Source organism: Arachis ipaensis, chromosome B10 (genome assembly GCF_059453495.1).
Source record: "Arachis ipaensis isolate K30076 ecotype BB chromosome B10, ASM5945349v1, whole genome shotgun sequence".
NCBI classification, from domain to species: Eukaryota; Viridiplantae; Streptophyta; class Magnoliopsida; order Fabales; family Fabaceae; genus Arachis; species Arachis ipaensis.
The window spans coordinates 124,853,911-124,865,492 of record NC_142435.1 but is presented as its reverse complement, the minus strand read 5'-3'; the positions used below and the strand labels follow the sequence as shown (position 1 = coordinate 124,865,492).

The 11,582-nt window shown below is 36.2% G+C and overlaps 2 protein-coding genes across 2 annotated transcripts; both read right to left on the bottom strand.

Annotated features, from left to right (window-relative positions):
* Window positions 1-7,488: 7,488 nt before the first annotated feature.
* LOC148581607 (uncharacterized) lies at window positions 7,489-8,610 on the bottom strand. Its single transcript, XM_088492287.1, has 2 exons — window positions 8,031-8,610; window positions 7,489-7,942 (listed from the first exon to the last, which is right to left on the bottom strand). The coding sequence occupies exons 1-2, from the start codon at window positions 8,593-8,595 to the stop codon at window positions 7,563-7,565; spliced, it is 945 nt and encodes a 314-aa protein (XP_088348413.1). The 5' UTR covers window positions 8,596-8,610; the 3' UTR covers window positions 7,489-7,562.
* A 987-nt stretch (window positions 8,611-9,597) lies between these two features.
* On the bottom strand, window positions 9,598-11,265 carry LOC148581606 (uncharacterized). The gene has a single exon (XM_088492786.1). The coding sequence runs from the start codon at window positions 11,263-11,265 to the stop codon at window positions 9,598-9,600; it is 1,668 nt and encodes a 555-aa protein (XP_088348912.1).
* Window positions 11,266-11,582: the final 317 nt, after the last annotated feature.

Genomic DNA, 11,582 nt, shown 5'->3' with positions numbered 1-11,582 from the left:
GGTAATGACTTGCCGCATTTGCTTTAGGAAATAGGGCGGTGCCAGCTGGGCGCGTTTCATGATTTTTTAAAAGCAACTTATTGTTGCGTTCAACAACAAGAAAATAAGAAATTAACTCAGAATACTTTTTAAATTTTTTTTCTCGATACTGCTGCTGTAGGAGCACATTCGAGGCATAGAAGGTCAAGAAAGTTTTCTCTAACATATCATTATTAGATATCCTTTCTCCACATAATTTCATTCGTGAGGTAATTCGAAATATTGCTGAATTATATTCATTTATGGATTTAAAATCCTATAGACGCAAGTGCGTCCATTCATATCGGGCTTGAGGAAGTATCACCGTCTTTTGAAGATTATACCTTTCTTCAAGGTCTTTCTACAGATCTGCAGGATCTTTTTAATGTGAGATATTCATTTTTCAATCCTTCGTTAAGATGACGACAAAAGAAAATCGTGGCCTTGGCTTTATCCTTCTGGGATGCATTATTTTCAGCCTTAATAGTATCTCCAAGATCCATTGAATCAAGATGAATTTTAGCATCTAGTATACATGATAAATAGTTATTTCCAGATATATCAAGAGCATTAAATTCAAGATGAGAGAGCTTCGACATAATAAAAATTTGTTACATGAAGTCTTCCTAAAATTTGATTAGAGTCTCGTGCTGATAACGTGTTGTAAATAAATAAATAAAGAAGAAAAATAGATATAAAATAAAGAAACATAAATAGATAGCTTTAGTATCAATATTATAATTACTCAATATAATAGAGATAATTCATATATTTATAATATATATAGCAACGTAAAAGAGAAGAGAAATATTAGCAATGTATAGAAAGGGAAGAGTATTATTGCTGTGTATAAAAAGAGAGAGAAAGTATATGTTATTGTGTGTGTATTGTCTGAGGATTTGTCCTTTATTTATACATGTAAAAAATTTTTTGTTTTCAACTCTCATTAAATTCATTCTCTCTTAAAAATGGACATCCACCTATTCAACCTTATCATAATATTTTTTTATTATTATTATTATTATTATTATTATTATTATATTTTATATTTTTGTCCTGAATTATCTTCACTTTTTAGAGTTTATATGACTTAAGTAATGATTTATATTATATATATTGTAATTTTATATTATGTTTTTGAATCTTAAGATTCGAAACTATATACAATTTATGATTTTTGATGGTGCCTTAAAAGAAAATACAACTGAAAGAAAAAGAAAAATAAAATCCAAAAATAATGTTTAAAAGAGAGATAGAGATTGAGAGACTGAGACTGAGAGATAGAGATTGAAAGACAAAAATTGAAATAAGTCTCAATATTATGTTTGGTATAAAGTGGGAGACAAAGACTAAAATAAGAATGAAACTCTAATTTAATTTGCACAAAGGATAAAATTGGAATTAATTAATTGAAATGGGAGTATTTTAGATATAAAATGTTATTAAAATTTCAGTTTCCGTTCCTAAAAATTTCAATCCCTTGTGTCTCCACTTTGTGGAGGTACTGAAATTTTGGGGACAGAGACTAAAATTTTAGTACCAATTTTGGGACCAACAAATATAATACGGAGTCTCAGTCTCCGTCTCAGTACCTCAAAACAAACGCTACCTAAGAGACTGATAAGACAGGACAATCTCGCCGAATACTACTTTTAAACTCCTTCTAAGATACCCAAAGCTCCACGTGTTGAGAATAAGACCTTAAAGCTATCTTTGCCACGATATCTGCCACTGTGTTTGCCTCTCTCAAGATCAAGCAAAGATCAATACGTCATTTCTAAGTCATGATATCTCTAATTTTAAACACCAAAGAATCTGCAAACCCCGAATTATCTTGGAAATTGTTAACAAGATTGAAAGGCTCCACACAATCTGTTTCGTAAATCACATCTCTTTGCCCCAAGTCCCAGGCTAGAAGATACCGTCTCCAAATAGCAAACAGTTCTCCATGTAGAATATTATTGCTCACAATCATTTGCAAACAATCAACTTCTATTCCAATCTCTGCTAACACAAGCAAAACCAATCCGATCATCAGCACCTGAATAACTAGCATCACAATTGAGCTTAAAAGTACCCATTGATGGAGGAGTCCATGAACCACTAATTGAATAAGGAATAGACACTCGTTACAATTCAAAAACATTTTGGAGTTTCATTTCCAAAGCTAAAGCCATAGTGGCCACTTTGTATGGAAGCCAAGGCTCTTGCTAATTAAAAATCTCATTATTCCTTGAACGTCAAATCCACCAAAGTTCAGAAAAAAAATCTAAAAGGATGCTCTTTGTTATGGAATAAGAACCAGTTCTTCTAGAGGATGACTAAAAATCTCCAAAATCTACTAAACTAGTTGAGCCTTCGGACAATCCCGAATACAATGAGAAGAACAAGTTCTTCAAATCCAGATGATAACTAGAAATCTCCAAAATCTGCCAAACTAACTGAGCTTTCAGGCAATCCCAAATACAATGAGAAACAATTTCCGGGCAACCTAAACAACCAAGGCAACTATCTGAGGGCGACATGCCTCTCTTGAAACAAAAAATAACAGCGAGTAGTGCCTTTCAAAGACAAAGCCAAGCCAAAAGTTTGAATCTTTTCTAGAACAAGCTGATGCCAAAGTCAATTCCCCTGCTCCTCCCAACCAAACATCCACTTGCAGAGCCAAAGATAGCCATTTCGAGAATTATAAACCTTTGACGCTCTCCAGATGCCACTCTCCAGCCAACTAGAGATAAAAAAATCCTAAGATCCAAATCGGAAATGTGAACATAATCCATCTCATTGCAAAGCCGCCCCTCTTTCTTCCATTTAAAAAGCCAAAAGTTCTTGTTCAAATCTCCAATGCACCAAACAAAACCATCCCGCAAAAATATCCCAAGTTGTACACAGACTCTGCTAAACATAAGAATCTTCTCCTCGAGAATGAGTCAAACCGTCAACCAAAGAGGGCAATATTTATCCGCTAACAATTGAAGCCAAACTTTTGTGAGGTTGATGAAAGAATTGCCAAACTAGCTTTTCAAGAAGCGCAACATTAGCACAAAATGAGTCTCTAACCCCAAAGCCCCAAACTTCTTTGGGGTGACCAACACCTTCTAACTAACAAGATTCATTGCTCGTCCATTAGCTTGACCTTTCCATAGAAAGTTCCTCATCATTGATGCTATCAAATTTGTTGTTCCTTTGGAAAAGAGAGAGACTTGCATACTGTAAGTAAGAATAGCAACCACTACTGAATCGATTAGACATAATCTTCCCGCCCTATTGAGTAATCTCCCTTTCTAACTGGCCAGCCTCCCCCGGATCTTGTCCAAAACCCCATTGAAAGATGCTCTAGTCATCTTAGAGTAACTAAGATTAACTCTGAGATATTTGCCCAAATTCTGGACGAATCTGATGGAGGACACCCCAATACAGATCTCCTTTCTTGTCGCGAATACATTCCGAGAACTCAGAGCTTTAGACTTCTCCACATTGATCTTCATCCCAGAAGCTTTACAAAAACTATCCAATATTACCATTACATTTTGAACTTGGCTTTTCTCTACTTTACAAAAGAGAAGCAAATTATCGACAAATATTAAATGGATATTCTCGGACCCCTCGAGAAATAGCCACCGACTTCCACTGCCCCATATCAACTTGATGATTAATCAAGTAGGATAACCTCTCCATACATAACACAAAAAGATATAACGACATAGGATCTCCTTGCCGAAGCCCACGGCTAGGAGTGAAGCTATTCAGTCTATCACCATTCTAAAGAATAGATAATGAGGACGAAGTAACACAACTCATAATCAGATTGACTGTAGGAGTAGGAAAACCAAATTTCACAAGGGTCTGCTTCAGAAACCTCCAATCGACTCTGTCATAAGCTTTCTCCAAATCAATCTTAAAAGTAAGGGTGCCTTTCTTAGACTTAGTCTTCTTCATGAAATGAAGAACCTCTTGCACAACAATGATGTTGTCAAATGCTCTCCTTCTTGGAATAAACCCCCTTGAAGAGGACCAATAAATATTGTTGAGATGAGGGCGGCGTCTATTGACCAAGACCTTTGTAATTACCTTGTAAATCATGTTACAGAGACTAATAGGTCTGAAATCCTTCATAGATACTAGTGATTCCACCTTGGGGATAAGAACCAGAAGATTTAACTTCCTCCATAGTAACAGGCGCGATAAGATTACGACAAGCTTCCTCATTCAACAAAGGGAGTGGAACATCCTCCAGACACCCCAAATCAACATTCTCTGACTGACAAAATAAACTCTTGTTGAAAGATTCAGCTTCTTGAATAAGAATTTCTAGGTCTGTCTCCCACCTACCATCCTTGAGAAAGAGGCAATGAATCTTACTGAACTTCCGTCACACAAGAGTCTGAACATGAAAAAAGCTGGTATTTCTGTCCCCAAACTTCACCCACTGTTCTTCGGATTTTTGAAACCAAAGAAGCTTCTCTTGCACAAGAGTGTTATTATAATCTCCAATCAACTGTTGCTCTTTTTGACGCATGGCCGAGTCTTTCATCACTTCCAAATGCTTCTGACAATAGTTAATTTGACACCCAATTCACATTTTCTAACAAAGATGTTACCAAAGACTGTCGAATTAAATGCAAGAGAGTTCTTCTACACCTCTGAGAGCTTGTTCTGCACCCCTCTATAGCTAGCCCACCAAGAATGCTTCACAATATCTCTGTAACCAGGATGAGTAGTCCAAGCTGCCAGAAATCAAAAGGGTTTATTCTTTTTCGATTGAGGGCGACCTTTATAGCGCACTAAGATAGGACAGTGATCAGATTGTAGTCTATTCAAAATTTTATACAAACCTTGTCAAGTCTTTTTGCCACCTCCATGTTGTTTTTCACCCTCCTATACTAAGAGGACCGTCTCCCAATAGTTTTTAAGTCAAACAGAGTACTATCCCCTAAAGAAGTAGCAAATTGATCTGCGCATCGACTTGAAAAAAGGCAACATTTCGCCTCGTGCGAAAAAAGAATTAAAATTTTTAAGTACAATCTAAGGCCCCTGAAATGTCGATAATTAAGCTACAAGATAATCCTAAAGAAGAACTCGAGTATTATATTGGGCTTGTTTGGGTGAGCTTCTAAGAAAAGATCTTTTTTCGAGTTATCTTTTTTTAAAAGATCTTATGAAAAAGTAAAAATAATTTTATGTTTGGGTATCTCGTGTAAAAAGAACTTTTTATTTATCAATTATGTTTGGATATAACAATATAAAATTAATTTTTTGTTTATTTATTACCTGAAAAACATCTTTTTTTTAAGGAAAAAAAGATCTTTTAAAAAAATATGTAAATTACAGCTTCTAAAAAAAGATGTTTTTCTGATTTTTCTAGTACTTTTACTTTTACTACTCGAAATTTGCCAAATATGCTAAAAAATAAAAAAAGATATTTTTTCATTGAAAAATGATTTTTTTAATCAAAATAATGACACCTAAACAAGTACATTGAGGACTACTATAAATACCATTACACCTTGAAACCACATTTCAAGCTGAACCTTAACCGTAACACACTTATCGCAAGCATTAACCTATTTACAGCACGCCCCCTTGCAAGGTAAAAAGGAATACAATTTACGAATTAAAATTTGGCCTAGCGATTCGATTTATAAAAATTATTTATATATATTGTATTGTTTTGTCTAATAAAAATTTAAAATTAACATGTGTAATAATAGTTTTTTTTTTTGGTCAGTGAACATGTGTAATAATAGTAAGAGTATTTACCCAAATTGGTCCCCAAAAAATTTTGAAGTGGACGTTTTGGTCCCTAACAAAATTTAATTATGTAATTAGTCCCCAACTTTTGTAAACGTCCGTCATTTTAGTCCTTCTGTTACTTTCCTCCGTGAAATTCTAAGGGTAGAGTCCAACGTGTCACGTTCAGCCGATGAGTCAGCTGTTAAACGCCACGTGGGATGAAAGACAAAATAGTCCCTAAAAATACAACTACAAATTTGTTCTTGTATGATGCCCTAAATCCTAAAACAATGGTGTGAAGGTCATAATCATCCTTGTGTGCTACTCTGAAAACGTGTAACCATGGCAAGTGGAGGGAATTCAGCAAGTTCTTATCGTCAACGAGTTATTAGAGGTAGCGGAGATAGTAGTGCTAGCAGTGCTTCAAGTGGCCCCAAATTTGGAATTACAAGAGGGGAGAATCCAAGATGCCACTGTGGATCTTATGCCATTGTTGTGGAATTTGGAACAGATAAGAACCCAAGAAGACCTTTCTTTGGTTGTCCTTATTATAGGGTAAAAAACATTGGATATGGTATCTTCTTTATGCATTGTAAAATTCATGGGTTAATTCTGATTTTGTGCATTTTCCCCTTCAATGTAGGAGAATCTTCCACACTGTGAATTTTTTATATGGTTTGACGAAGTTTTTTTTCCCATGAAATGCAAGATAGCCAGCATAATGTTGTACTGGAAGAGAGGGTGAAGAAGTTGAAAGATTTGGTAGATGAATTAGAAAAGAAGACTAAGAATATAAGTAAAAGGAGGGAGTGGAGCAGTCATTGAAAAAATGTGTTCTTTTTCATGCTAGGTTTTTTGGTTTGTATTTTTTTAGGAAAGATATAGTTAGGTAGGAAAAGAAGGGAATTAAGTGCTTATTATGTATGGATATATTGTAATTGAATAATTGATCAAAGTGTAATTGCTAATATTATAGTCTGTCAGAATTGTGTAATGAAATTTCCTTTGCCCAATATTAGAATCATATGCATTCACAAAAATAATGTTTCAAAAACCTGATTTAATACAAATCACATCACTCATAATTATCAAAATAGTCTAATAACCATAATTTCATATATTTGAAATCAAGCATCAAAGTTCTGAATATTCCAACAAAAAACTTACTCCTAGCTAGTTTATATCTGTTGCTAGCATCAAAGATACATTCCAAAAGCATAGCTCAAAGTTGCATAAATGCACTACATAACCATAATCTGTTACAAAAGGGTCTTAATAAACTAAACAACATAACTACAATCAGCATGATATCATAGAGCAATATCATTTCTTCTTTTGGAGGTTGAGTCTTGGTGTAGGCATGAACTTGAATATTCTGGCAGCAGTTCCAGAGCTTGTAGCAGCAACTGTTTCCGGAGAGATTCTTGGTATCTGATTCGGATGGAGTGACCTAGGTACTGGAGCAAATGGGGCTATAGGTGGAGGAGTTAAAGTTGGTGGAGGTAAAGGTCTTGGAGCCGAAACAAGCTTCATAGGAGGTGTTGGGGCAGTGACCGGAGCTACATGAGGTCTCAGAATTTGTTGTCTGGGTCTTGGAGGCCTAAAACTTGTTGTTGATACAACTTGGTTGGATGAGTTAGTAGTTTGCTCCTAACACAAGACGAAGTAACAAGACAAGTAAGTACATGAATGGCATACAAAGCATCGAATATAATCCAATTTAGAAAGGTACCTGTGGCTGTGGTTGAGGGGCTGATAGGGTTACTTGTACTTCTTCCTGTGACCCTGCTGCAATGGTGGATCCATTTCCATTACCTTTTTTTTTTACCTTTATTCTTTGGTGGGGGTTTAGGCCTTGGTGGTCCCTTGCATGTTTTTGCATTGTGGCCAGATTCGCCACATTTTTGACAGGTAACCTTGAATGTTCGTCGTCCTTTTGTTCCATCACGCGCGTCTTCAACAGGGTCCGCCTTCCTTTTTTTCTTTGTGGGGCGGCCTGCAGGTCTCCTAATGATGGGTGGATCTGGAGATAGTAGTCCAGTCTTCACCCAATACTCTTCTGAGTTGACAGGTTTCATGACATGCTCATAGGTTGCTCTAAATGCATCCATCTTTAGCCAAGGATGCACATATAGTTCTGGCCTATCACACCTCTTTTGAATAGCTGCTAATGCATGAACACATGGTATTCCTACAAATGAATTAACTAGCGTTGACTTTAATACAGCAGAATGCATATCTTAAACTCATGTAAGTCAAATACAACATGTTATGACTACCTGTCAGTTGCCACATATTGCAGGTACAAGTATGCCTTCCAAGATTAACACCAACCTTCTTTGAATGTGTCTGCACCTCAAACACGTTACGATCATTGTCACCAGTCCATTGAGCCGTCCAGAATTTAGTATCCTTCATAAGGTCCTCCAATTTTCTTTGCTGAACTGGTGCCAGTACTCCAGTGTAGGTGCTTAGAATCTTCTTGTGTTTTGCCATTCTCCTCATCAAGTAGCAACGAAGCTCCTCCAACATGGTGAGAATAGGCTTTCCCCTATAGTGGTTAATTTTGGCGTTCCAGACATCACTCATGTTGTTGGTCACGTTGTCAAGTTTTGGCCAATGACTAAAATAAGATTTGGTCCAGCAAGAGGGTTGAAACTTTGCAAGATATGTCCATGCTTCTTCGTTCATCCTCTTTAGCCTCTGCATATGATGTTGGAACTCTGCATCTGTACTACTCTTTGCACATGTCCACACCATATTTTTTAGTTGTTTGTCCTTGAACCTCCCAATAAAATTCTTCCAAATGTGTCTTACACAATTCCTGTGGTGTGCATTTGGCATCACCTCATGCAAAGCAGGCAGTAAACCCTAAAGAAGGCATCAAAATGAACAAATACATATACAGACTTTTTTAATAAAATCATAGATCAGACAGTATGATCCCCAAAAAATTTATTTATCAGACAAATAAGCCCCTAAGTAAATTATTTATCAGACAGATTGGTCCTTAGTAATATAATTTGATAGTCATCTAGACCCTTTCATCCACCCGAAACCTTATTAGAACACTATTTCATATTAACTTCACCTCAATTCAATTCAAATATAATGACATCAATTCAAATTTAATTACTACAAATAGTACAATTCAAATAAAAGACAAGAGCATAAGAGACTTATAATCAATTACACTAATTCAAATGTCACGCATTCCACTAATAATATCTGCCAATAATATCACATGAACACATGAACAGTAACATGCTCTTTATATAACATGAATAGTAACATGCTATTATACATGCTCTTTATATAACATGAACAGTAACATGCTATTATAACATGAATAGTAACATGCTATTATATTATGCAACAATAGACATGATATTATTTGGTGAAGAAGTAACATGCTCTTTATATATGCCAATAATATCACATGAATAGAAACACACTTTTTTGTATGGCACGCTTCCTCATCCAATCAATATGCAACAATATAAAAATTAGCTTGAGACATGACTATATATACGCAGAAAACAAAGTGGAAAAGTTAATTTACGACCAAATTTCAGTATAACTTGTGACATTGAAATAAAAGAAGCAGTATTAATTACTAACCAACCAGATTTTAGGATAGAAGAGAAAATACAAGTAAGCGTTAACATTCACAAATATAATCACAGTAAGCATTAACAACAATTATAACAATTCTATGCAACTATTATAACAACAATTCAATTCAAATGCAACCACACCAACCCAAATTTAATCACAGCAAGTAAAATAAAGTCAAATACAATCAGTGCAATGGTCATTTACCTTCTGTTGATCCGAGATAAAATTTCATTCTTCTGTTGAGCAATTACCAATATCCTCTTGAAGAAGTTGTAAAAACCACTTCCAACTTTGTTTTGTTTCACTGTCAACCACCGCATAGGCAATCACATAGAAGTGATTGTTTGCATCTTGACCTACAGCAGACAACAATTGCCCCCCATAATATCCTTTCAGGTGGCATCCATCCAACCCAATCAGTGGTCTGCAACCAGCCTTAAACCCCCTTTTACACCCCTCCAGACAAATATACAGTTTGCTAAACAATGACGGTGAACCAGGAATTGTGGGGGTTGTTTCCAGCAATGCAGTGCTGTTAGGATTGCTTCTGTGTATTTCAGTGAGATAATCTCTCAACTTTCTATACTGAGCCCTCTCATTCCCAACATACCTTTCCCTAGCAACCCTTAAAGCTCTATAAATCATCTTGTCACTGCACACCACATTAAAGTCTATCTTAATATGATCAAAAGCTTCGCCATGAGTCATGTGAGGTTGGGTCAATAACCTCTTCTCTAATTTATCAGCCACCCATTTCTGATCAGCCATGTTAGACCCGAATTCCCTAGCACAAGTATGTTTAGGCTCATACGTCTTAATCTGGTAGCACCTTCTAGCACTATTCCAGGCACAATAAATCAGCCAGGGACATTCATTATCATCACTGCTAGGGACAATAGCAGTTCCATTCTCTCCAGAATTATCCACTTCTGCAGCATCAGTCTCTTTCCTTTTAGCCTTACATTTAGCCTTGAACTTTGCCTTTGCAATCATAGCCTTCTCTTCCCCACTTGCACACTTGCATCTAACTCTTCTATTATAATTTTTAACATAAAAAATCCTCCTTCCTTCAGCAATAGTATAGTCCTTTAAGGCATGCTTGAATTGATCCAATGTGGCAAACTCCATGTTCAATTGGAGTTGAACATCACCAAAGTCTGCTTCCTCATTGAATTGGAGCCAATCAAAATCATCTCCCTCATTGTCTGATGATTGAGGTGTATCAAAGCCCTCTGACTCAAATCCTAAACCATCAGACTCATCACTAAAGATGTCATCCCCTTCCTCTGCTATACCCGGTCCAACACCAAATTCTGACCCACCAGCAGTAGGACTAGGCCTAGCAGTAGGAGTAGACCCATTAGTAGGAGTAGGCCCAACAGTTATATTGGGCCCATATTTGTCATTGGGCCTAGTAGTCTGTTTAGGCCCACCTTTCTTCCTTGCATTATCCCTTTTTTCAATAGCCATCTTCCTTGCATTATCCTTTTTTCCAACAGCTTTCTTCTTACCCTTCTTATCTCTTTTGCCACCTTTTCTCTTTGTTTTCTTCATGAGTTCTTCATCTTCAAAGCTATCATAGCTATCATCGGTGTCATCCTCAAATCCTGGAGGTGGGGGTTTATACGCCTCGTCTTCAGCACTTTCATAGCTATCATAGCTATCGTTGTCAGAAATTGGCTCATCAGACAAGACCTCGGCCTCACTATGCTCATCAGTATCATCGCTATCCTCAAAATCAACATCTTCCTTAATTGGATGATCAAAGAACAGACACAATTCATCCGTCTCTCTGTCCTCCCTCTTTTTGTCACATATCTCTCTGATTTCCTTGTCTCCATATATAGGATGTAGGCCTGCTTCATAACTAGGAGCTGTTGGGTCATACCAATACATCTTTTTGTATGCATGGTAGCCAAGTTCTTCAAACATTTTCTTCAAATCAAAATAATTCACTAAATCAAGATCCAAAGGAGGAAATCTCTTTACATTCCCATTAATGTAAAGTAGTTCACCCTTGTTATCTTTGACAAAACTCCCCCATGTTGAAAGACAGGGATAACCCAATCAGTCATCTGCAATCCATAAACATGGAATAAAATGTCAAAATCAGAACACAAACTTATACAGAGCAATTTCATATTAAACAACAAATGCTCAAACTTTAATTTCCTAATTGTGATAACTAGATTAATTAATGTAGTGTATTTACC